The sequence below is a fragment of the Ambystoma mexicanum genome, chromosome 1q (genome assembly GCF_040938575.1).
Source record: "Ambystoma mexicanum isolate Mex_15411 chromosome 1q, UKY_AmexF1_1, whole genome shotgun sequence".
NCBI classification, from domain to species: domain Eukaryota; kingdom Metazoa; phylum Chordata; class Amphibia; order Caudata; family Ambystomatidae; genus Ambystoma; species Ambystoma mexicanum.
Genome location: NC_090922.1, coordinates 1,462,034,406 through 1,462,060,136, shown reverse-complemented (window position 1 = coordinate 1,462,060,136; position 25,731 = coordinate 1,462,034,406). Strand labels below are relative to the sequence as shown.

Sequence of the window (25,731 nt, the reverse complement as noted above, 5' to 3'; positions counted from 1 at the left end):
TCCCCCAAAAGCTCAACGTCTCCAGAGCTCTGGTTCTCTCCAGGCTGGACTACTGCAACAGCCTCTTTCTCAGTCTGCCTGAACCTACTCTTCGCCACCTTCAACTAACCCAGAACAGGACTGCAAGACTTATACTTGGCCTCAAGTCCAGGGTCCTCATCTCTCCATCCCTGAACTCTCTGCACTGGCTCTCGCTGGCTGCAAGAATCAAGTTCAAGACCCTGTGCATCGTCCACAAGGCCTTCTGGGGCCGGGGCCTGCACTATATCCAACTCTCTCTGCTCCTAGAGCCCAGCTACCTCAAACTCTGAGGGTCTGACGTTTTTCCAAGCTGAGAGTGCAGGGTAGATCTCTCTCCTTTGCAGGTGCCTCGCTCTGGAACTGTCTCCTAGCTACACTCAAACGTGAGCCAGACCACCTGAATTTCTGAAAGCTCCTTAATACCGTCCTTTTCTCATCTGCCTTCGCTCTCCCTCTTCCCTGCTAACCTTCCTGTCTGCCGCCCTGACCAGTCTCCGGGTACCCTCAGAGTCTCACAGGGTACCAGGCCCCGCCATGAACTGTATTCCTGCACTGCCTCTGGGCCTACTGCACACTTAGGGGCCGTAACTAACTCCTACTGCCCCCCTGCCCTCCATGCACTTACCCAGAGCCATGCTGCCCTGGATGCGCTACTCAATGCTTTGGTGCCCTGACTGTACTTTCCCCTTCCCTCCCCTCTGCACTTCCACCTCTCCTTCCTCCCTTGCACTTCTGTTGTTGCACATGCACATTCCAAGTGACACAAGGCGTAGTAGGATCATTGTCCTCTTCTCCCTCTGTCCCCCCTACTTTGTCTTGTGGTGCGTAGAGACACTTGTGTACAGGCGCGTTATAAATACCAAATCATATCACATCATTCCCTTCTGCACATCTCGGTATGTAGGGGCTGAAGAGCTTTCAACCCTGGCGTTCCTGGATTCGGCTGTGTTTCCCAGACTCCTGACCCACCTAGTCCTATCTGTGGTCCCGCCTCCAGGATGCGCTTGCTCCATGTCCAGCGCTTCTACTCTCTTGTCGTTCGGATTAGCGTCGGGGAATTTCCTCTTCCAACTGAGGACTTCAGTGTTTTATAGGAGTCTCTGGTACGAGATGGAAAGCATTTTTTATTAGAAGATGTCAAATCTGAGGAGGGTTCAGCAATCGTATCAGAAAAAACAAAAAGTCCTTATCGCCTTTACAATTTCTTTGTCCCCCATATAGGAGGAGAGTACCTGTCTTTAAGGGAGATCTCACTCTACCAACTGTGATGACTCCTATGGAGTCATCACTGATCCCCAGCCTGAGATCTCCTCCTATGTGGCCAGGGGATGGCAGCCGCTACCTGATCCTGGGGGTGGTATTATAAGGGAGGACCCCATCAGGAGAGACACAGTATTCTTCCCTGTTAAAGGAAGAAGACCCTATAATTCCTAAGTTCCTGATGGCATGTTGTCATTATACAAAGTTCTCCAGTCACAAAACCCTAAAATCCATTCCTACCAGACATTGTAGACAGAATATCATTTTCACCTCATGTACATAACACTCACATAACACTCCCTCTCTCTGATGGTTTTGTGCTAACCAGAAATCCCAAACAAAATCACTTTGAAAGCCCTTTATATCTTATGGACTCCAACTCCCATAAAACCGCAAGTACTGCGACGAGGATTAAGGAGTAAATATTGATCAGAAGAAACACTAAACTGAATAAACAGGCTAGTTGTTATGAGGCCCAACTATGCGGTATATTTAAAAATGGTGTCCACATTTACCAAAGTGAGAGAAGCCGAACTGAGGCAGAAGAAAGCAGAGCCACGGGAGAAGGTAGAGGCACGAGAACGGATAGTTCTGGGGGAGGGAGGAAGGAAGCAGCAGGCAATGTAAGAGGACCGCTGTTCGACCGGCATCGTGAACAAGCTACCCAGCAGTACAATTGCGCATTGGAGCATCAGGTTTACCGTCGGGCGAGCGTAGAGTAAGCATAAGAGCTGAGAGGAGGTCTGCATAGCGGAAGACGCCATCCCGAGGTGAAAGCTTCACTGTAGCAACGTGCCACGGGTCGGAGGCAGTGCCAGACACCGATGAGTCTGTCCAGAGATGTTGGGGGGGCCCATGGGCATTCCGAAATGCATGTGTAGCCTAAAGAACTTATTTTGAATATCGTGTAATCAGAAAACAAAGACAGAATTTGCCCAAGTTTCTTGTGAGATGTCTATATGTGGAAGGTTGGAGCAAGTATTGCCACAAGCCAATGAATATTAATTATGGAATTAAAAGACCAAACTTGAACAAATCCTTATATTCGAGATATTAATGTGGGGAAAGTTGGAGCAGGTGTTGCCAAAAGCAGTAGAATTCTGTAGAAGTGAAAAGCTCGAACTTGAATAAATCTCCATATATGAAATGGCAAAGTTGGGGCAAATTGTACCTGAAACCAATAATGTATATACAGTGAAGGAATACAACTGTGGTATACTGAAAGACAGTGGGAACATTACAGATAAGCCCTGGTGAAAGAAGGACATCTGGCAGTAAGCATTTTGGGGAGAATATACCTGGCAGGAGAGTATACCAGGTAATCCATCTAAATTACTTGGAGATTGCAGACATGGTGAACACATACCGGGCAGGAGAGTATACCAGGGGATCTGTAGAAATCTGATGAAAAGAACTCTTGGTGGACCAGCTACTAGGCCAGTTAAAGTTTAATAAATAGACATTGTTAGAAGATAGCTGGCAGGAGATAATACCAGGTGGTTGTCCGTAAGAAGGGATTGTTTTAAAGGAGACACTTTCATCATCTTAAACTACTTTCATCAGCTAAAGAAACTACTTTCAACATCGTTAAGGAACTTTTGTTTGGGGAAAAAAACACTTTTGCCATCCCTAATAAGTGGTTGCTTAAAAGAGACACTTTTACCATACTTTAGAGTTGGTTATTTGAAAGAGACATATTTCCTATCCTACCTGAGACATCCAGGGGAAGTGACCCCCTCTGCCCCTCTGGATCTAATGATTATTTTGTTGAATTATTTTATAATATTTTTTTAACACTGTTCACCATTAGACACACTTTCCTTAAACTCTTAGTTCAATTTAGTGTAAGGGTCAGATTAATGTTTTGGACACAAGGACTATGTATATAATTTTGATGACAAGACATAGGTAGGGAAACTCTCTTTAGGAAAGGGACAGATGGGCCTTTTTCCAGCCTATCCTTTTAATAAAGATATCTGATGTTGAAATCACTACCACTTTGTGGCCGCCTCTCATTTGTGACCCCTCACACTATCTTGGGAGTTTTCATCTCCTAAGGGAGAATCACTGCCAATGAGGTCCTGCTCACCCAAACCCCTAAGGAGGGTCTTACGGAGCGTGGTAACCTCGCAAATCCTCAAAGGGGGTGGCCACCCTTGGGGCGGGGAGGGGTGAGAAAGGACACATTTCTCAGATTAGTCACGCTAGAAATTAGTGTTTGCCCCTGTTCATCAGAATAGTGTGGACTCTCACAATCTGTCCACAGGGCTGATTCGGAAAATCCATCTTAAATAAGATTGACGGAGGAACATTGCATTTTTATATTTCAATTACAAAGCGTTTTGTGGTGCACAAAATCGATGTTGCGTCCATTAAGAGAAGAAACCACTTGATTAAAAACACAACATTCCGATGGTTTCCGCCTCCGATTCTTTAGCCTGCTCTTTTGCAAAGGCTTGATGCGCCATTGTACCACACTGCAGCTCTCGGATGAGGCCCAACAAGGCTGGCACATTTCTGGGGTTTTTTTTGTTTTCCTGTTCAGAATGGACGTGGTCTGACAGAACGGGCTGAACTGCTCCCACTTGTGATTTGCCGGTCTGGATCTCTTCTCTAACAGCGCAGAAGGGCGAGATACCAGTATTATGGAAGGTTTCCCAGCCCAATTCCACTGGTTGTGATCAATTCAGCCTTCCTTTCATCCCTAAAAGAACTATTTCCTAAACAATTCTAGGCTACGTTTTAAGATAAACAAAGCTATTGATTTCCTTCGCAATGTCTGAATGTCGGCACTGTGTCCACCCTATGTACTTTGCCCTCAAGACAAGGATTGGTGCTAGTTATTAAGGCAAAATTCTGTAGTTCCGTTTTAGTGTCTTTTTTGAATAGCTGATCCATTTTTGGTGGACAGAGGGACTTCTACTGAAGGCCCCCACCTCAACAACCCTTTCTTACTTCTTAATAGTAAATGGCCCTAAATCGTCCATAAGGCTCCCAGGCCCAAGGGTGCTACTTTAGAATCCGATTTGTGCCCTAGGTTAATTATATTCCATAGATTGGTTTTATAGGGTAGACTGCAGGTAGCGTTTATTTAGTTTTGGCTTCACCAGCGGTGCAAGACAAGTCACCTCATTATTAGCCCAATGTGCCTTTTTGGTAGCCATTTTGCTACCAATTAATTTTTAAGTCCTATTCTCAGCCCTTTTGTTTTAAGGTCTTCCCTTGTTCGGTGTAACCACGATGCTTGCCTAAAATTGCCATGTGGGTGCTTTTTGATCCTAACCTGGCACCCTCTAGAGTGGTTCGGACTGGAGTATCAGTAACTGGCAGGTCATAACTAATCCTGTGGGGATGGTCTGGGTTGTGTGGTGGATTTCGAACCAACCAGATTGGCTGTCCGCCTAACCCGTTCTTTCTAGCTCTCTGTTTTGGCTGGTGGGCTGCCTTAGGTCAGCCTGTGTTTGTGGGTATAGCAGACTTGGTTCCTGCACTCAAATCTTTACAAAGTTGTGTAAGTACTTAACTGATGGAGGATTTCCTGCTGATGCTGCATTCTTAGGACCAGGTTTCACCGTACTGCCTGAATTGTGCCCTGGGCTAATCTCCAGTTGGGATTTGTGGCTGCAGGTATCCCTCATTGGCCTCATTCATCGTCCTGTTTTCTCTTCTCATTCTGCTGGGCCAGCCTTTCTATGCTGGAACCATCTCCAGGCCATTTTACCACCAACGTCTCGCTTTATCGTCGGGTATTTTGGAAGGGTTTTCTTTGTGTTGCTGACTTCTATGGGGCACTTTCTTTTTGCCTTGTCTTCAATCCTGACCTGACTGCAAAGTGGCAAAATATATTGTGGCTCCTTAGAATTGCATTTTATGAGACAGCCAAACAATGTAACCAAACACTGTATCCCCCTCTCCAGATGTTATGGCCAGTGGTTCACCAGATTGGATAGTGTGACAAATCAAGGGAATTCGTCCCTTCTCCACCAAGGGGAAGACATTTCCTGTGAGGCTCGGGAGGTGCGCCCGCTCCACAATACCCTTCCTAGGGTAGAGGCAAGTGGGACCTCACCGGGAGAGACTCCCCCTTACGGGACAAGGACTCCATTCCTGTGAGACACTCAGACGCCAGAGGCGGTCTTCAGTATGAAAGCCCGCCAAAAGGCATAGAAACAAAGGGACCAAACCTAGTATTGCGCGCAAAGAAACTCTAGGACCTTCCAAAAAGAAATGGTGAAAATAGAAGATCGCGACCTTTGTAAAAAAAAAAGAAAAAGGGGGGGGGGCTTAGGCGCTATCTTGAAAAACATGGCTCCGGCGGTTTTTAGCTACTGGTGTTCGCGGGCGGGAAACATCATGGTAGTTCTTCGCAAAACCACGGCCACCGACCATTTCAATAGGAAAGGGTAGCATTTGACTGCTACATGAGTTTCTAGACAGGGGATACTAGGTAACCCCTCCAGCACTCTATTGTAAAATAGTGTGTGCTGGGTCTAGGAATTTAAAAAGACTAGTAAAGTCAATTTAACTTTACATTCTCTGGGAAACAGTAGTTTATCCCAGAGAAGGTATTTAAACCTTCAGACAGCCTAAAAAGCTTCCCTGTGTAACTGCACTGAGGGTGCTGTGTAAAACCTATGAAAAGATGATGCCTATGGAGTTCTTAAAATACCATAATCAAAGAAAACGAGAAAAAAAACATCAAATCACGAGAGTGGGAGAAAAAAGGCTCACCCTCTCTACAGGTTAAACAATCCTCAAAATCCAGCAAATTTGCTGGGGGTCTTTAAGGCGAAGGGAATTAGCACATTTATGAGAATTCTCCCCAACAGGGAGATGGGTTAGAAATAGGAGGGTGAATTCTCTTCAATCCTTCCATGAAAGCCTTAATAACTGGTATCTTCCACCACAACACCTTCTGTTGTGATGTAGTATAGGCTGAAAGAGCAGCTAAGTGAACCTTTAGAGAGTTAAAGACCAGGCCCGAGTCAAATAAATGAGTCCGGTACAAAACAATATGAGTAGGAGAGCAGTCAATGGGGTTGATGCTCAGAGTTGCACCAGATGACAAAACGCTTTCACTTACTAGAATAGCAATATCTTTTGTTAGGTTTTCTTGCCTCCCTGAGTATGTCCATACATCTGAGGGAGTTGTAGGTGGCACACAGCATGGCATCCATGAGATGTTCTCAAATTCCTTAAACCTCTGAACCTGAAAACTGACTGGGATGAAGAAACTCTACAGAGAGGTCATAATGTTATAATTTTGCTGAAAAGCAGTATATACCTTTAAATAGAAATAATCAGTCCACTGAGACGAGTATGTCTTATAATGTAACAGAGAGAGAGAGAGAGAAAAAAAAAAGAAAACGCAAAGGAAGGGTCCAAGTGAGTGACAGGACACCTGCAGGAACGAGAGATCCTTTGAGTTTCAAATTTGTTCCAGCATATTGGGTGGGATGCCAACACTGTGGCGTGGCAGTGAAGAGGGAAGCCAGCTCGGCAGGAGCTTGCAAATAGATGGTGGTGGGACCGCAGGGAAGCATCCGGGGCGGACCGACAGTCCAAACAATTCCACAGAGACCATTGTGAAGGGGAAGCCTGAAGACGTCTGGTCCCATGTTCAAAGACCGGAACACCGAAGTGAGACGAAAAACAAAGAGCCAAGGGGAGACCGCGAGAAGCCTTATACCAAAGAAGGAAAGGCACCGGTGGTCGACAGCAAGAAAGAAGTATCCCAAAGAACCAGACTCCAGAAGACGTTCTCCTTTGAAGAAGGTAATCAGGAGTACGGGGGTCGCGGGAGGCCTCGATGAGGAGAACGTTATATTGTAGATCAAATTTGTCTGAGTTCTAATTTGGAAACGCAGTTAATCTTGAAGCAAGTCAAGTGAAAGAGTAAGTGCCCAAGAGGGGAAACAATTGAGAAACTGAATACCGAGAGAAATCATCTGGTGATTGTAATACTCTGGGAAAACGGGGAAGAATCTAAAGTGAATGCAAAGTGTGATAGCTTGCAAACACAAGCCATACCTTGGGAAAAGGGGAAATAATCTAAAGTGCATGCAAACTGTGACCACAGTGTTAGGGAGAATTCTCTGTTAAGGCTGAATTTCCTAACCTAGTGAGTCCCCCAGCAGCTTTGCTGGATTTCTGGAGTTTGTTTTTTTCTCCTGCCAAGAGTGCGTCTCTTTTCCTCACACTCTTGGACATGATGTGAGGGGTTCCTTTGACTGTTAATGAGTTTTATGGGCTATGGGGTCTTTTACTCCATAGAGTCTCATGTGTTTTTACTATGTGTGTTACACAGCACCCTCAGTGCAGTGACACAGGGGTGTCATAGTGACACCCCACCATAGACTCCATACCCTGGGACTGACTACTGTCTCCCAGGGCATGTAAAGTCCCCATTGGCTTTACTAGTCCCAAATTATGAACAGAAACCAGTACAAACCATCATATTGTGGACGTACTGGTCGGGGCAATTCGATTGCCCTGGGGTCTGTTATTCGAGGGGGCACGTCCCCGTCCCCCCTGATCGAGTTTTGGCTGGTGGCAGTGGATACTACTTTTTATATTCGACCGCGAATATATTCCTATGGGATTTTCCCATTGTTCGAGGCTACCAGCTTTAATTATTTAATTCTCATAGCCTCAAACATACCGCTGGTTTATTTATTTAATATTAATTCGCCGGTTGATATTTCTTTGCCAGAACTCAATTCTAAAATGGCGTTTGTATTCTCTTCTGTGACTCCAACCCAAGTCGAGCCCTTTGTTCCACTTTTTGGCGGGCTTCTCCACAGAAGCCTCCAAAAGTGATGCCACTCTGTCTGGATACCACAGGGGGAGTGGGAGGGGGTTTAGGCACCCTGGACTGAGTTACCTTGGTAACTCAAGTCGCACTCTTGTGTGATTGGCCCACCACTTAGCATGTTTGATTGACAGCTAGGCAAAGTGAATGGGGGCTTGCTGCATAAAAGCAGGGCTTTTGGGACTGGAACTTTAGAAGTGGCCACAGGACCTGAGAATCCGACGAGGGAGAAGCTGAGCCGACCTGCTACGACGACACCACCGGTGGAGCCCTGCGGAACCGACTCACCACTTCCCAACGACAGAGAAGATCTCCCGGCTGGAGAGTCTTCTTCCCCTGACTGGTGGGCACAACCAGTTTACCTTCTTTTTCTCGCATCCCAGGACGTCTTGTGGTCGAATTGCCCGTGCCAAGCACCCCGGCAACCGGATAGCCACTTACCACTGGACCGTGAAAATAAGGACCGCTCCTTTTAACTGAGAACTCTGCGGCTGGATTCTTCCGTGCCAGTGCAACGGACTCCTGTCTTCCTCCCCGACGAGATCCTCTCTACCCCCTGACGAAGCACCGACTTGCACGCGCTGCCAGGACTAACTGCCCCCGCTGGAGTATTCTCACCACTTTAAGGTACTGTGTCCGCCAGGCCTCCCTTTCTAAAGATTGCTACAAGGTAATAATAATCCCTTAACCTTCTGGACTGGGCTGGCCACCTTGACCATCTAACTGGTCCCTTTCTTTTTGGTCCAACTCTTTCTGAACTGATTGCGAGACTTTTGGGCACTTTGAACCGTGTGACCTTGGACACATTTCGACCAGAGCCTCTTAAAGTGGGTCCGGCCTTGTTAACTTTGAGTTTACGGTTTTAACCTGCCTTCTTCTCCTACTGTGTTCTTCCGAAAGTTTTGGGATCTGTTTCTATCTTTGCTCTGCCTTCCTCTCCCTTTTAAACCGATTGATTAGAGTGCCATCTTCGTTAAGCGCTCACCACTGTCTGAAAATAAGTGTTGCCTTACTTAAGACTTGTCTAACTAATCGTTGAAGGGAGTGTATATCTTTTAGTGACCGTGTTTTTGAACTGCTTGATATTAGTGCCAGTGTGTTTTATCAGATGTGGTTTTAAATAAATAATTATATCTCTTTTACACCAAACTCTGGTCAGTGTTTGCTTGTTCTACTGTGTTCTTTTGACCTATTGTGAATACTCTGTATACTGCCTAACTCTTCTTGAGGGAAGTCTGACTGCTCAGCCACAGCTACCAAGTGAATCTTTGTGGTACAGACTGCTACCAAGTGGGTTTACTGCCAAACAACTGTAGTCTTAAATCTTTTGCAGTGGTCCCAGAGGGAACTGCACAGGTTTCTGCCTAACACACACGAACGTGAAAGTTATTAAAAATCTAAAGGAAGAGCGAGAAAAGCCAGTGACCATAATAACATGCCACATCACATCATGGGGAAGAGGTGCAAACGGTGCAACAGATACATGGTTGGATATGCCAAACTAAACTGAATGATAATAAAGGAAGGGGGATAAGAACCCCAAGGCAGGAATATAATCAATAGTATATTGAAAGCTACAGTCAAGAAAGTGAAACGTGTAACTAACCCAGGAAAGCGATCCCAAAAGGGAGAGGAAAGTTCCCCAGCTGTCAAGATGTGCCCCCCCGTGTGATTCCCGAATACCTTTGCACCAGTGTTGGTGGACCAGGAAAGTGCTTGGTAATGGTGTCCATCGGGTCCTGCAGATAGTGTGATGTGAAAATCCACCTCCTGACCCCAAACCAGAGAGTGACTACCAGTAAGGGACTGGAAGAAGCTCCCCGGCACCACAAAAGAGGTACCAGGCAGTGCAGAGCAATGTATATGGGAAGCCAGATGATGAGGAAAAAGCAGGAGGATGTAGATACTGTAGAGCCAGTAACCAAGCGAGAGGAAAAAGGGTAGAACACAAGTACCAGGCTGGCCAGCTAGTAAGGTGATTCAAGAACTGGAATCCAGCAGAAGGCGGCAGCAACAGCAAGAGCCAAGACAGACCAAGAAACTGAGCAGCGCTCAGCAGCGTTTCCCCCAAAGAAAAGGTTGCGAGGCGACGGCTTCAGCGTTTGCATTGTTTATATATCATGCAGCTTTGCCGAAGCTATGTGCTTGAGGGCATGTTGCCATGGCTACAGACCAAGCCTAACCAACCGTGCATGCGAGAGGCGATCGCTGATCCGAGGGGCATGCGCGTTGTCACCAACATGGCGCTCCAATGAGATGAGCCAACCCTGACCGCGTACGCCTGTAAGGGGGATTGCGATGCTGCCACCTGGCCTGCTGTAGAAAGGAGATGTGGCGGCCAATCCGGGTGAGTGACCGGATATGCCGCCCAGCCCAATGACGGGAAGGCGCACCAGGTTTCCAAGAACAAAGCAAGTCGAATCAGCAAATCAAACGAGGGGCGTGGACACCAGAAGCCGGTTCCCAAGAGTTGTAACAGGCAGTGTACTCTTTCCAAGATACCAGGAAATAGAGCGACCATGACAGAGCTTCGCACCACAATGGTCCTCTACCTCATACTTGGGAGCACCATCCACCAGAAGTGGACCTGGCTGCACACTGCATCACCGGAAAACATCAGAACGCTATGCTACAGCAGGGTCACATGAAAGATGGGATACATCCACGAGGAAGCGGGCAACAGAAGATGAAAATCCACCAAAGAAATGCCTGAAACAATCCGGAACTGACCAGCGAAACGAGGGGCAAGCTTACAGGAACGTTTCGTTGGGGTAAGTTGCTGGTCGATAGCCACACCTTGTCACCAACACGATAATCTGGTTTGACGGACCAACGCCGGTCAGCAGTGTTCTTGACCACCGCCTGTAGAAGATGGAAATGAGCAAGGGCCGGACGTGAACGTCCTGTAGACGAGGTACCAATGTGGCACTTGAAGCCACAAAACCAGGAGAGACCACAGATGGGGGGGAACATTGCAGGATGATAACCCATACAACAAAAGAAGGGGCTGACTCCTGTCGCATAATGCACAGCCTTGTTTTAGACCACCTCTGGCATAAGCAAATAAGAACTCCAATTGGTCTGCATACCACTGACTTAACAACGCAGGTACTGCTCCATCGTCTGATTGGTGCGCTCCGTTTGTCCATTTGTCTGGGGATGGTAGCCGGAACTGAAAGCAGTTGTCACGCTGTTGTGCTTACACAAGAAAGTCCCGAAGCGGAAAGTAAACTGCGTGCACCTATCCGAAACGAGCTTATTAGGTAGACCATAATGACGAACAACGTGGGAAAATAAAACCTCAGCCATCTGGTAGGCAGTGGGAAGTCCGGCTAGAGGACTGAAATGGGCCATCTTTGAAAGCCAGCCCACGACCACCATGACACAAGTCAATCCATAAAACGGGTGCAAGTCCATGATAAAATCTGTTGCTATTGTATGCAAAAGACGAGGAGGTAAATCAAGGGGTTGTAGAAGACCAACCAGCCATTTGTGTTCCGTCGTAGATTGAGCACAGACTGGGCAAGATGACAAGTATTCCTTCATATGTTCCTGTAAACCAGGCCACCAGAATTGTCGATCAAGGAGTTCTGCACTAGCCTCAATGCCCCTATAACCAGCCAGGATAGAATCATATATCTGTGAAAGAACAAGGGTCTGAAGGTCAGAGGTAGGTATGTAGAACCGGTCCTCATGAAACAGTAATCCATCCTTCATACATTTCAGTGGATTTCTGAGCAGCCCCGGCACCTTTATTATTGTTGGCAGTGTGGGTCAACACCTGATCCAGCTACTGATCCAGTAGCAGCAGAACTCCTGCCAGGAAATGCGACAAAGGCGGCAGGAAAAAACCTGGATAGTCGACATTGTCAATGGCAGATAATGAGCACGACAAAGCATCGGTTTCTACATTTGCAGAAAGAAAGCCCACCTTGCCTGCCTTCAATTACAGCATTGAAGGGAACAAAGTTACTGCAGGTTTCTATGATCGGGACGTACATCTACCCTAAAACGCCAACCAAGAATATGTTGCCGCCATTCTTCAAGAGCTACCTTGATGGGCAACAATTCTTATTCGATTATTGAGTAGTTCCTTAAGCTAGGCGCAAGTGTCCTGGAATAAAAGGCTACCGGCAACTCAGTGTGAGAATGCATTTCCATCTGGAGCAGTACTGCACCCACTGCTTGACCCGATGCATCGGCTTCTACGATGAACGGATGAGAAGGGTCAGGATGTTGTAGGATGGGAGCATGCGTAAACGCCACCATTGGGTCCGAAACGCCAGTTCAGCTTCCTGATTCCAAAAGAAGGGTTGCTTGATATTCATCATTCTAGTCAGAACTATGGTTTTCAGACCAAAGTTTGGTATGAAACATCTGTAGTAATTGCCGGAGCCACTGAAGCACTGTAAGGCTTTTTAGGTCAGAAGGCGATGTCCATGATAAAATGGCCTGCACTTTCCAGGGATCCATATGTTATTTATGCATTTATAATGCGCCAAAAGCCCGCAGGCTTCAGGGCGCAGAGACATAGAACAGGGTACAGTCGACAAACAGCCGGGTTACTAGTGGAAATTCTATCTATGCAGAGATTTACTTAAAGAGTTGGGTCTTAAGGTGCTTTCTGAAAATTCAATGATTCGGTTGTAGGCGCATAGCCATCGGGTGGTTGTTACACTGCTGGGCTGCCTGCAACGGAAAGTATTTTCCGGAAACCATAGCTCGATTTGCCAGCGGTACCTTCAGTCTGCCATGTGCTTCTGATCGCAGAGTCCTGTAAGGGTGGATCTGAGATACAACAGGGTCACCCCATGCAGGCATCTGTGCACTAGCGTAATGGATTTAAAAAGGATTCTCTCCTCAACCCTGAGCCAGTGAAGTGCGCTCCTTCTTTCTGTGACATGATCTCTTCTATTGATCCCTTTTACCACCTGAACCGCATTATTTTCCACTATCTGGCATTTCTTAATGCATTTTTTAGAGGACCCCAGTAATAATGAATTGCCATGTGCCACGTGATAGAATGATAACCCTGGCAATCGTGGCCGAGTTGTTTTTACTCAGGAGCGGGTGGATGGCTCTCAAGAGTCGAATGTAATAGGTGTTGTTTTTGTGCAGCTAATTAGTCTGAGCCTAGAGTGGCTTCCATCATCATCCCAAGAGTTTTGACTTGGGTGACTACCTTAATATGATAGTCTTTAACCACAAACTCCTCGTATTCTACTCCTAGCTTGTCTCTCGCTTGTCGGGAGCCAAATATCATCAACTCGGTTTTTCTGTTTAAACACATTCAGTTTTCTTCCATCCACTTGTCGATTAGGTCATATAGAGCCATGATCTTAACCTTATCTGTTTGGTAATCACCCTCTAATTCCAACACCAACTGTGTATCATCGGTATAGTTTGTGAAATATACACCGATGGATTCTAAGAGTACACATAAGTATTTCATGAAGAGGTTAAAGAGGAGGGGGGATATACTGGCTCCCTGTGGAACCCCTGCACTTATAAGGGCAGGAGTCGAAAACCTCTCTTCCCAATGTACTCTGGCTACTCAATTTGTGAGGAAAGATGCCAGCCAGGCCAATGCCGCTTTGGAACATCCTGCTGTTTTCTCCAAGACCTGCTGTAATAGTTGGTGATCGACAAGATCGAAAGCCGCGCTTGGATCCAGTAGCATTAGCATCCCTGTCTTGCCCTTATCCACTATGGATAGCATTCGTGATTGTAGGTCGAGCATCGTGGTTTCCCTGCTATGTGCAGCACGGAAGCCCGATTGCTGCACATGCAGTATGTTATTGGCTTCAACATAGGATTGCAGTTGTTCCGTCTATGTATATCAACAGCACTGATAACATAGCCCAGAAATTCCATTGTGGAAGCATGGAACTGACATGTCTCCAGTTTGGCGAACAGATGGTTTTGTTTTAACTGTTACAGGACTTCGGATACATGGGAGACATGTGCTTCTGGTGTTGTGGAGAATATGTAAACCCTCCAATTGCAAAGGTGATGTATGCCCAGCCACCATTATCAAAGACTGCGCCGAAGCACTAGCTCCCTTCCTTACAGCCTTTGTAAACGCCTCCTTTGCTACAGGGAAAGTCCCTGCCTCCCTCAAGGAAGCCTGGGTCCGCCCTCTCCTAAAAAAACCTACCCTCAACCCCACCTCCCCAACAACTATAGACCCATCACCACGGTCCCCTTCCTCCTCAAAATACTGGACAAAGCAGCATACCTGCAGGTTCAACATTTCATTGAAGAGAACAAACTCCTAGGACTCCGACAATCAGGCTTCCGCCCCAGACACGGGACCGAAACCGCCCTACTTGACCTGAAAAACCAAATGGACGATGCCAGAGACATGGGCAAACCAGCACTTCTCCTACTTCTTGACCTATCCGCGGCTTTCGACCTCGTGGATCATGACGTCCTATGCCACCACCTCTCCTCTACGGCCAAATTTTCCCCTGAAGCCACAGCATGGATCACTTCCTTCTTACAAGACAGAACCATGCAAGTATTCTCGGACCTAGCATCCGCCTCACCTACTATCATACCCTGTGGTGTGCCCCAAGGCTCCTGCCTCTCACCCACCCTCTACAACATCTTCACACGACCCCTTTTTCTCATCCTTGATGCCATGGGCATTTCATACACCAACTACGCTGATGACACACAGATCCTCCTCACCCTCACTGGCAACTACGACACTGACTCCATGACCCTCAACAACCTCTACAACACCATCCAAGCCTGGATGGCAGACAATGGACTATGCCTCAACTCAGACAAGACTGAACTCCTCCTGGTAGGCTCACCGACACGCTGAAAAATCTAGACTCCCAGTTCAGTCATTTCACCATAGACTCCATCAAAATACCTGTCTCAGAATCAGTCAAAACACTTGGCGTCTACTTCGATTCCAACCTATCCATGGATAAACAAGTCAACGCCATAGCCTCTGCAGCTGCATATCATGCCAAACTAATCAACGCAGTCGGGCCCTTTCTCTCCAAAGAGAACTGCACTAACATAGCCAGAGCCATCACTGGATCTAGGCTTGACTATTGTAATGTCCTCTTCCTAGGTACATCCAACAAAAACCTAGAGAGGTTACAAATCGTGCAGAATAGCGCTCTCAGGGCAGCCCAAGGCATTGCCAAAAGAAAAAACATCTCGGAAGCCAGAAAACGAGCACACTGGCTCCCAATAAAAGAAAGGATCATCTTCAAAACGCTGACACTGACTCACAAGTGCTTTCACCTTACTGCCCCCGACTACCTCTCCCAAAGGATCCACCCCGTCTCTTCTACGAGGCCAAACAGATCACCATATACTAACATGCTTTCTGTGCCATTAGTAAAAAAAGCCAGAGCTGGCGGTTCCAGCTTCCCATATCTCGCACCCACTCACTGGAACGCCCTACCTCCTATAATCCGAGGTGAGGCCTCCCTTTGCACCTTCCGCAAATCCATAAAAACCATCTTATTCACATAAGATTCCTCGCACCAGTTGAATACATCTCCTATCTTCCAGTGCATAAACTGTTTTTAATGACCAACTGTACCAACCAAAACAGCAGCTCTATGCCTGTTGAATACATAATGTACTGATGAATGCCTCTTTGCCTGCAACTAAGCTCTTGCAAGTAACAGCGCCTCAATGCCCATGGGTTACTTGCGCGCTATATAAATTGAAATAAATAAATAAATAAATAAATAGGTATGTCGTCCTAGTATACCCATACAAAATGGCCAATGAGTTCTGAAAACACTGAGTCCATTAAATGTTTAAATATTGCAGGAGCGTTACTCAAACCAAACGGCATCGCATTATATTGATAGGGTCCAAAAGTCATTTTAAATGTGGTTTTCCATTCATGACCTGATTTTAGCCTGACTAATTGGTATTTGCCCCATAAGACCAGTTTGGTGAATATTGTAGCATTTCGCAAGTATTCCAGAATGTCTGTGATCAGTGGTAAAGGATAGCAATCCTTGATGTAATCTTGTTGAGTAGGTGATATTCTTCACAAAGACAGAGTGCCCTCCTTCTTGGGGACGAAAAACAGAGTAGAACCCAGTGAAGATTTGGAAGGAGATATAGACCCATGTAATAGGCACCCATCCAGGTATTTCTTCAGTTCGGCTTTCTCAGATTCTGTCAGAGTAGAGCTGTCCATTGGCAAGACATAAGAGGCTTCCAGATTTCTGACAATTGTAGTCCCTTTGAATCATGCCGGATTCACGGAGTACGTCATTAAACTGATGGTGAACAACTGGTAGGGAAAGATACAACATCTGTTGACTTGAACCTACTCCATAGAGAGATGGTATGGGTTCCAGTGGAGGTGTAAAGCAATTTGACGGACAGCAGTGTGTAGTACAATGATCAGAAGAAAATATCAGAATGCGCGTAGACCAGTTGATGCATGGGTTATGGGTCATAAGCCATGGTATGCCCAATACCACAGGATATACTGGAGATTTGATGATATCAAAGACCAGGTGTTTTTGGCGTTGGTTGATTTCCTGTTGCAGAGAGAGTGACTGGTGATAGATGGGTCCAGAAGATAGTGGAGTACCGTTGATGAGTTGCACTTCCGCTGTTTGCTCCTTTCATTTCTGAGGTATAGAGTACAGTACGAATTCTTTATCCAGATAATTAGCGGTGGTCCACGATCCAAGAGAACCGGAACCAGAACTGTTTCAGTGCGTTTCATGCCCCAGGTCAAAATCACCTGAAGGATGAACAAAGGTTTAGGTGACATCAAGGATCCGGTTATCGTAGGAAGATTTTTCTCTGTTTTGTTTGGGCTCACCCCTGCTTCCCATCCTGAGGCAGGCCTTATAGTTTTACGAACCTCTGGTAGGACGAACAGGGCAGACGGGGGATTCTCTGACATAGTCTCTAAGCTTCGGTCAGGGGGCTATGTAAGGGACCTATCTGCATTGGTTCTCCAGCTGTCTCACCCTGAGGCATGGGAACAGCCAACAGTAGGTGTATTGAATCGGTCTGCCAAGTAGCATTCGGATCTTCTTTCAGTCAAACAGTGATCAATCCTGTTGACTTGATCGATCAACCCTTGTAATGATGTAGCTTTGGGTCTGTGTACCAGATCGCCCTTGTATTCCTTGCGTAAGACCCTCTGGAATAGTGTTATTTGTGTAACATCAGGCAACAAGGATTCAGTGGCCAATTGTTTGAACCTACCCACATATGAAATGCCATCCTGAGTTCCTTGTCGAAGTTCCATGCCTGGCTAGGTGATTTAAAGACATCTAAAAAGGCGTTCTCAAACCCCAGCAAATTCTTCCAACAATGGACCCTATGAGGAGACGTATGGGACAGTCCAAGGTAAGGCTGTTCCGGTGAGATGGCTGATGGTTATCCGATCTTGGTTTTATCCATAGTAAAATGTGTGGGTCTGAGCATAAATTGTATGGTACAATGATTGCAGAACTGTCAGCTTCCAAGGGTCCCCATCGTATTTCATAACACTGAATTGGCCAACTATGTACTTAGTATATGCCGTGAAGGTCATAGAAGTCGGAGCTCCTATTAAAGGGTCATTTTCAGAATGCAAAGCAGCAACTTCGGTGCGTAAGTCCTGTCAATTTCTGCACTGCGTCCATATCTGGTTCAGAATCGGTCAGGCATTGCAATCTGTCATGGTGTGCCGCCGGTGTTGATGGCGGTCCAGGATAGTGCTTGGTGAGGATGCCCATCCGGTCCTGCAGATACTGTGTTGTGGAGATCTACCTCCTGACCACAAACCAGAAAGTGACTACGAGTGAGGGACAGGAAGCAGCTCCATGGCACTATAAAAGAGGCCTTCCCATGTTTCCTGTGGTAGCAGGCAGTGCAGAGCATTGAATATGGAAAGCGAGATAAGGAAAATGCAGGAGGAAATATATACTGAAGCGCCACTACCCAAGCAAGAAAAAAGGGTAGAACACAAATACCAGGCTGGCCAGATGGTAAGGTGATGAAGAACTGGCATCCAGGCAAAAGGCAGCCGCAGCAAGAGCCAAGGAAGACCAAGAAACTGAGCAGTGTTTCCCCCAAAGAAAAGGTTGTGACGCGCTGGCTTAGGCATCCGCACTGTCTATATATTGTGCGGCGTGGCTGAAGCTATGCACCTGATGGTTTGTTGCCACAGCTACGGACCAAGCCTAAACCAACCGCGCTTGCACGGATGCCGGCCGCTGGTCCTAGGGGCATATTTGTCACCAACATGGCAGCCCCAATGATAGATGACCCAGACCGTATACGCTGCAATGGCAATCGCAAAGCTGCCACCTGGCCCGCCACGGAAAGGAGATGTGACGGGCGAACCGGGTGAGTGACCTGACGCAAGCCCGTTGGAAGAGTTAAGGTAGTTTTTGGATAGGGGACTTCTTTATTTGGACTTCCATGACTGACTAACAAGCACATTAGTTAGTAAGTTGGGTTGGGAATTCCAATAGTGGTAGGGAAAGTTAAGCCTTAAAATTGTGTATTTTAATAAATCATCCGGACAATGTTACCTCAGAGTCTGTGTCTTCCTTTTGACTGGCCATAATCACTTTGAATGATGCAGATCCTTACCATTGTTGGACTCCTGCACACATTCAGCAGATCATAGTTGTAGCCAAGATCCCTATGAAGAAGTGCAGCCTGCTGACGACCCGAGGAGGATTTATTTCATTGCATTGGCCCTTGGACTGGTGGGATCAACCATTCTTGAGACCTGCTTGAGGATCCGTGCCTTCTTAGCCTTCATCAGTATCCCTGGACTAAAAAGCGGACTGGCCAGCTCTCTCCTGGGCTACCCTTCCTCTTTGTCTGGCTGGCTCCCACCCTGAGACAGCCCTTGCCATTCTCCACTCTGCTATATCTGAAACTCTTGATATTCTTGCCCCTGTCATAAGTATCCGCCTCAAACCCAAAACCAAGTGCAACTCCTGGTGCGACTCGGACCTCGTCACTCTTAAAACGCAAGTGCAGGTTGGCTGAGAGGAAATGGCATGCTTCATGTACATCCTCTGACAAACTGGCCTGCTGCCTTCTCCAAAGGCAATACTGGCTCTGTCCTCACCAAGAACAGTGCTCACATCCCTCCAGCATCTAACAACTCGGCAGAACTCTTTAAAATCTGCAAGGAACTGGCCGATCCTGCCGCAGTCTCTACATCTCCTGTCCCTTCGCAGGCCCTCTGCACGGCACTGGCTTCTCATTTCATCTGTAAAACTCAGGACATCCTATCCTCTCGCTCCTCCTCTCCCCTTCCTCCCTCTTCTCCCTGCTCTTCCTCTGGCCCTTCTGCAGCCACCTCTCCTCCCTCCTTCTCTGCCTTTCCCTGGTTCTTCCCAGACAAGGTCTCTAGACAAGTCTGATCTATGAAAGTCTCGTCAAAACAGGTTCACCCCTGTTCCTCCAAAACCATCACGGACCACGTAGACTCCCTGGCTCCTGCCCTGGCTGATTTCTGCAACCACTGTTTCACCACTGGAGTCTTCCCGTCCCCCCCTGAAGCACTCCCTTGTGCACCCCTTCTTAAGAAACCCTCTGCCGACCCCTCCTGCCCGGCTAACTATCGCCCAATTTCCATCACTCCATTCCTGGGCAAACTCCTTGTCTCCACGACCATCAGTCTGGCTTCAAAGCCGCCAGAAGCACGGAAACTGCTCTCCTGAACATCTGTGAAGACCTGCGCTCCAACCTTGACTCCAGCACCCCCTGTGTCCTCATCGTACATCATCTCCCCTCTGCCTTTGACACGTTTAACCATGCCACGCTGCTTAACTGTCTCTGGGACAACCTGGGGATCACTGGTCAGGCCCTGGCGTGGCTGACTTCTTTTATTTCTGACCAACCCACCCAGGTTCAACTTGGGTCCTTCCTCTCCTCTATCTTTATCTATATGTGTGGTGCTCCCCAGGGGTCTAACCTCTCTCCCTGGCTGTTCAACCAATACCTGGCACTTCTTGCCCACAACATTTCTGTGCTCTGCCCCAACTTCCAGTGCTATGCGGATGACACGCAGCTCATTTCAGGCTACCCTCAGCCACCTCTTCTCCCTCTCACATCTCTGACTGTCTGTCTGCTATCCAGGAGTGGTGTGCCGCCAATGATCTTTGCCTCAATGCCAGTAGGACCGTGATTCTCCTCATCGGCACAATGGCTCCATTCTTTCCTGTCACTCTCTGGCCGGCCTCTCTTGGCCCTCTTCCTGCTCCCACTTGTGAGGCTAAAAACCTCGGGGTCATCTTCGACTCCACATACTCCTTCGCTCCTCACATCTCTGACATCTCTAAGAAAGTCACACTACCAGCTGCACCTCCTCAGAGGTATTCTTCCTTTCCTCTCCTTCTCCCAGAAGCTCACTGTCTCCAGAGCTCTAGTTCTCTGTAGGCTGGACTATTGCAACAGCCTCTTTATAAATCTGCCTGCTACTACTCTATGCCCTCTGCAACTCATCCAGAACAGGACTGCGAGACTTCTCCTTGGCCTCAAGCCGAGGGATCGTATCTCTCCAGGACTGAAATCTCTGCACTGGCTCCCAGTGGCTGCAAGGATTAAGTTCAAAACCCTCTCCACAAGGCCTTCTGGGGCCCCAATACCTTCAACTCTCTCTTCCTAAATATCTTCCTACTCGAGCTCTTCGCTCAGCCACCTCCAACTCCCCCAGGGTCAGTCGCGTCTCCAAGCAACGAGTTGGTGGTAGATCTTTCTTTGGCTGGGGCCTCCCTCTGGAACAGCCTCCCTGCCTCTCAAACTTGATGAGAATCCTCTCCGGTTTCGGAAGCACCTCAAAACCTTTCGCTTTGCTTCTGCTTTTTCTTCTCCTCTCCCATGCTGACCTCCTTACTGAAACTGCACTGGTTACCTGGCCACCCTCTGATCTCGGGGCCCAGGTCCATCCCAACCAGTCACGCACACCAGCACTGCACTCCTTGCAGCCCCCGCACTTGGGGACTGTTTTCAGACTTCTTGCATCAATGCAAACTGTGCAGGGCCTGCCCCTTTTTTCGTCCATTGTAGATCGCTTGTATCCGCATGACGTGGATATTCTGTTGCAATCCGCCTTCGCTCCCTGGAGATGTCCTGGCGTCGCCTGCTCCACTGAAGTCTTCATCTTTTCTTCACATGGGTGTTCAGCAGAAAGATACCTGGAACCAAGCTCTAAGCACTGCGACTGACAAACTAAATCCTGCATCCAAACGTGACCTCTGCATCCACGACCGCTGTGCCTCCCTCGACCAGACCAATGCCAGAAGACTGTGTCCCCAACAGAATCCAGAACCTCAGCAGTTGTCTCTGGAGAAATCTGAGTCAGGGGTTAAGTTAACATACCTCCCCCCTCCACCCCGTGTTCTCCATAGGGTTAATTGGGTGTAAATTCGTAGCTCTATCTCACTCTTTCCTGGCTTTGATGATGAGCGGGTCAAGGATCCCTTCGTAGGCCTACCCTTGTGTATTGGGATTGAGTGAGATACTTACCTGCTCTTTCATTACCTTTTTTGAACTTTGAATCCTAACCACTAGCATTGTCCAATCAAACAGTAAACCTACCTGAAAAGTTTAACTTTGGAACTGATGCCTTTAGGGCCCAAGGCCCCAAACCATTTTAGGGCTGGTTAGGGAACTATTGTATGGTTATTCTAAAGTGATTCTCCTGAACTTTAAGCATTAGAATACTTACCTATTTTACACTAGTGACTGAATCAAATGCTTTCTATCTTCTCCTAACTGTTAATGCATATATCTGTTTTATAGCAAGTGTATGACAATATTTGCCTCAAGGTTTCTTTTGCTTGGTGTGTATATCAAAAGTGTAATAAATCATTGCATATTTTTGCCCGTCTAACTAGAGTTATTGGTGGTGTTCTTTTGGACTCATTGTAGCCCTGGCCACTCTCCCACCCCTCCTAAGTCTAAGCTTTACCGTTCCGATACCTACGTTGATTGGGTTTGGCTAGGCTTTAATGTCTTTCTTGTTCACCATAAGAGGGTGGCCTCCCAAAATGTATCTACAGGGTTGATTTTCGAAAATCCGTTTTTACCAGGTGCATGGTGTGCCTGATAATAGTTCCACTTTAAATGCCAGAAGCTGTAGGTGCAAGGTGCGCAGAATTTGTGAAAAGTTAATGACGTGGTGCCCGTCTGGTTTCCTTCTTTTACAGGTGGTGGATTCAGGGATAGCTTGGCTGACATCTCTGAGGAGCTGTGCCCGAGCTCAGCTGACAGCCCAGTGCCTGTTCCCTTTTTCGTTCACACATCCAACCAGGTACCTTGTCTCTCTTCCTTTACTATCCAAACAAAAAGGGAGGGGGCTCCCTAAAAGACCTTACATGCATGTAATGACAAGCACTCGTGCTTCAGCCTTTATGTCCATTGTATAGATGCATAATTGAAGTGCGATTCAGGGGTCATTTTAGCCTGGAAGTTTAAAGTGTATGTGATCAGGAAGTAGGCTAAGGCATGTGAACCATGGGGTCCAGTGACAGTCTGATATTACATTGAGGTGTACCCTCACTTGGAGCTCTGTATCCAGTTCCGATGCCACATCTCCAAAAGGATGAAGCAAGATTAGACACAGTCGAGGATGGGCAGTGTCTAATGTTGTGTTGTACAGTTAATAAGCCAAAGATTTGATCAGTCCGAACGTATGTTTACAAATTTAGAGCGTCTGCTTGCGCAAGGTTATACGTCTCTGATGCGCTGCAGTGATAGTGAAACATCTTTTGGGTGTTGCTTTTGCTTATTCCAGGTTGGTTTGGATGGTAAATGGCTGTAATGTTCTGCCTAATCAAGGATAGCATTTTCCTAATCCAACTTGTAAGATTTAGTCTGAATACAGGCACGTGAGTGAGCAAAATAGAGTGCTGTTGATGTGAATGATGGTCTCTCCATAATATGGGAACTTACCCAGAGTTCCTCTTCAGTATTTGCATATGTTATGTATTTCCATATGCTTCCAAGCTTTTTATCTGCAGAGCAAGATATATTGCTTTAAAATAATTAAATGCTGAGTAAATATAAATCTTGTTACAAATATTTTACTGTGAACCAACACTATGTTCACAGAGCACCATTTGCAAAATGAAATTTGGTTTGTTGAACCTGGAGAAGTGGTCTGAAAGCTGGTTGCTTTGGTTGGGAATTCTAAGCGAGGCTCAAGAATGTAAAGACATATACGTTGTGCAAAAGAGTTGATGTTACATGTTTGTGCCCCCGAGAGACACTAAGTACCACAGAGTAAGTGTGCTCTTAGTTGCCCTGTTTCTGTGTGGGGCATAGCTGTAATAATTTCACACCATGGCAGGGTAAGGAAGTGTTTGGATGGAAAGCTGTGTGTGGGTAAGAAGCGGTGAGGCTGGAAGTAAAGTTGCCAAAGGGATCAAATGTATGGTCTTTTAAATCGAATGAGGTAGTCATTCTCAGACAGACCCTGTGTCTGCCTCTTTGCAGAGCTGGAAATCAAAGCTTTTTATTATTTGTCCAGGGCAACAGCACTGGGGAAGCGCGAGATATGTACGTCCCCAACCCCTCCTGCCGGGACTTCGCCAAGTATGAGTGGATTGGTCAGCTTATGGGTGGAGCGCTGAGGGGCAAGGAGTTTCTGGTAAGTATAGCTGGCACACAACTACTATCTTCCTCCAATATCGTGTGGTGGTGTTAAGATGGAATTTCAGAATCCACGCTGGCGGAAGATTCGGAGAGGCAAACCTTTTACACTGTAGCACAAATGGCCTTCAGTGAAGTAGTGCAGGGGAAATGTGCTACTCCTTTTTTCCTCTCAAAGTGTCTCCGTTACTTTTGTGATATTACCTTTGTTTTACCTTTTTCCTGTTGCTGAGCTGTGCACCTTTATTTTTCACTGCGATAATGACTTTTTGAGAATCCTATATGCAAAATAGCAGGCCCTTGTGGTTCGAGTCCTGTTTGTTGTGCCATCTTTCTTCATCAAAGCAGAGAGCGAGAGAGAAAAAATATCCAAATGCACATTGTGGCCAAGATATGTCCAATTGTTGGTGTGTGCATGTCTAATAAGAGTCCCTAGTTGATGCATGTGGCTCTCCTTTGCCAGATTTCTGAGATAATCTATTGAACAAGTGATTGTGTATTGTTCCCCTGATCCACAGACTCTTGGTTCTTTGTTGTTGTGCCAATGGAAGATGATTTTGTATATATGGTTCTGATTCCTGTGGCCTGTCCATTCAGGATATTCACTGGGAGTGGCCAGTGGATTGAGTTATGGATCAGATTGTGGTAATGTCCAGCTGTTGCTAGACTTCCCCTTTATCTCCTAGTCCCAGTAGAGTTTTTCATGAAGTTCTCTAGCTCTTGGTGGAAGCCATTTGGGGGTGACCTGTGCTTGATGAATACCGTTGATGTGAATGCCACTTTTGCTATTTGTTGATGAAACCTTTATTGCTGCATTTGCGTTTTCCTCCCCTCCTTTTGTTCTGCGGTCCTGTGACTTGGTGCTCCCGTCAGAACTAAGATGGGTTAGGATATAGATACATAACCAAGTGTTTTACCACATCAAAGTGTGACTATGTTACGCAGCTGTCCACTGAATATGCCTCTAAAACAATAACTCTGTTTAAGGTTTATTTAATAGAGCAGTTTTTCTATATTGGTGAAGCGTCTTAGAAGTCCACGCTATCAAAATATGTGAAAAGGGCAAGGTTTCTAGCAGCATTGGAAGGACTGTGCTGTGTTTGGGCTGGGGTCCCTGGCAAGACTGTACCTCAGGGGCATATCTAAAGTGAGAACGTTAAATGAAAAGTGCTGGAGATATGTTAGTGCTTTTCCCCTAAATATTCTAGCAGGGGATTATTTAATATTCCAACCCTTGTCCTAGAGAATTCGGGAGATTGTTTAATGTTGCAGTCCTGGGGTTTTAGAGGGACCACTAAGGTAGCATCTGGACTGAAATGATGGACTGTGTATCACCATTGACAAATTCCATCCTTGCTGTGACATCATTGATTGGCCCCTTAGCTCTTTCACCTCTCATCCCTTCCTCCTTTCTATAGAAGATCTGCAATACCGGTGTGCACCATTTTCTCCTTTGTGTGCTTTCTCTCCCCATGATGGGAGCCTCTCCTGTCTCCCTTGATCCCCAGCGGCAACCAACCTCTGCTCTCCCATTGATAGGCCTGCTATCTCCTTAGGCCTGCTATCTCTTAGGACAACTCTTCATAGGGACTGAGCACTTTCTCTGTAGTCTCTTATCACTTTGGATGCAAATCTCTCATCCAAATGTCTTCTCACAGCTAGTATGTCTCCCTGCGCTTCATCCCTAATCTAGAGTCTGTCCCACAACCCCAAGACTGGTCTGCAGACTCCCTGTACTCCACTCACATGCTGGTTGTATCTTGTTTATCCCTCCTTCTTACAGCTGGTCTGCTGTCTCTGTGATCCATCGCCATGCTGTCATTCTCTCTTTCGTGCCTCCCCCTAAGGGCAAATATTCAGTCTTCTTTCTCGTTAGCTCCACACTCCACACAATGAGTGTCTTGTCTCCCTCTGTCTCTCCCACAGGTTCTGGCACTTCCTGGCTTTGTGTGGAAACAACTGTCTGGGGAAACAGTTAGCTGGAATAAGGATTTCCCGGCCGTGGATTCTGTGCTGGTGAGTAA

The 25,731-nt window shown here is 46.8% G+C and overlaps 1 protein-coding gene across 1 annotated transcript in view; it reads left to right on the top strand.

Moving 5' to 3' along the window:
* Positions 1 to 25,731, top strand: part of HECTD3 (HECT domain E3 ubiquitin protein ligase 3) — a 623,726-nt gene that overhangs the window by 479,233 nt on the left and 118,762 nt on the right. Inside the window, exons 13-15 of the mRNA XM_069642356.1 lie at positions 22,264 to 22,367; positions 23,586 to 23,705; positions 25,634 to 25,723. Coding sequence (XP_069498457.1) covers positions 22,264 to 22,367; positions 23,586 to 23,705; positions 25,634 to 25,723 — 314 coding nt within the window. The remainder of the gene's footprint in view (positions 1 to 22,263; positions 22,368 to 23,585; positions 23,706 to 25,633; positions 25,724 to 25,731) is intronic.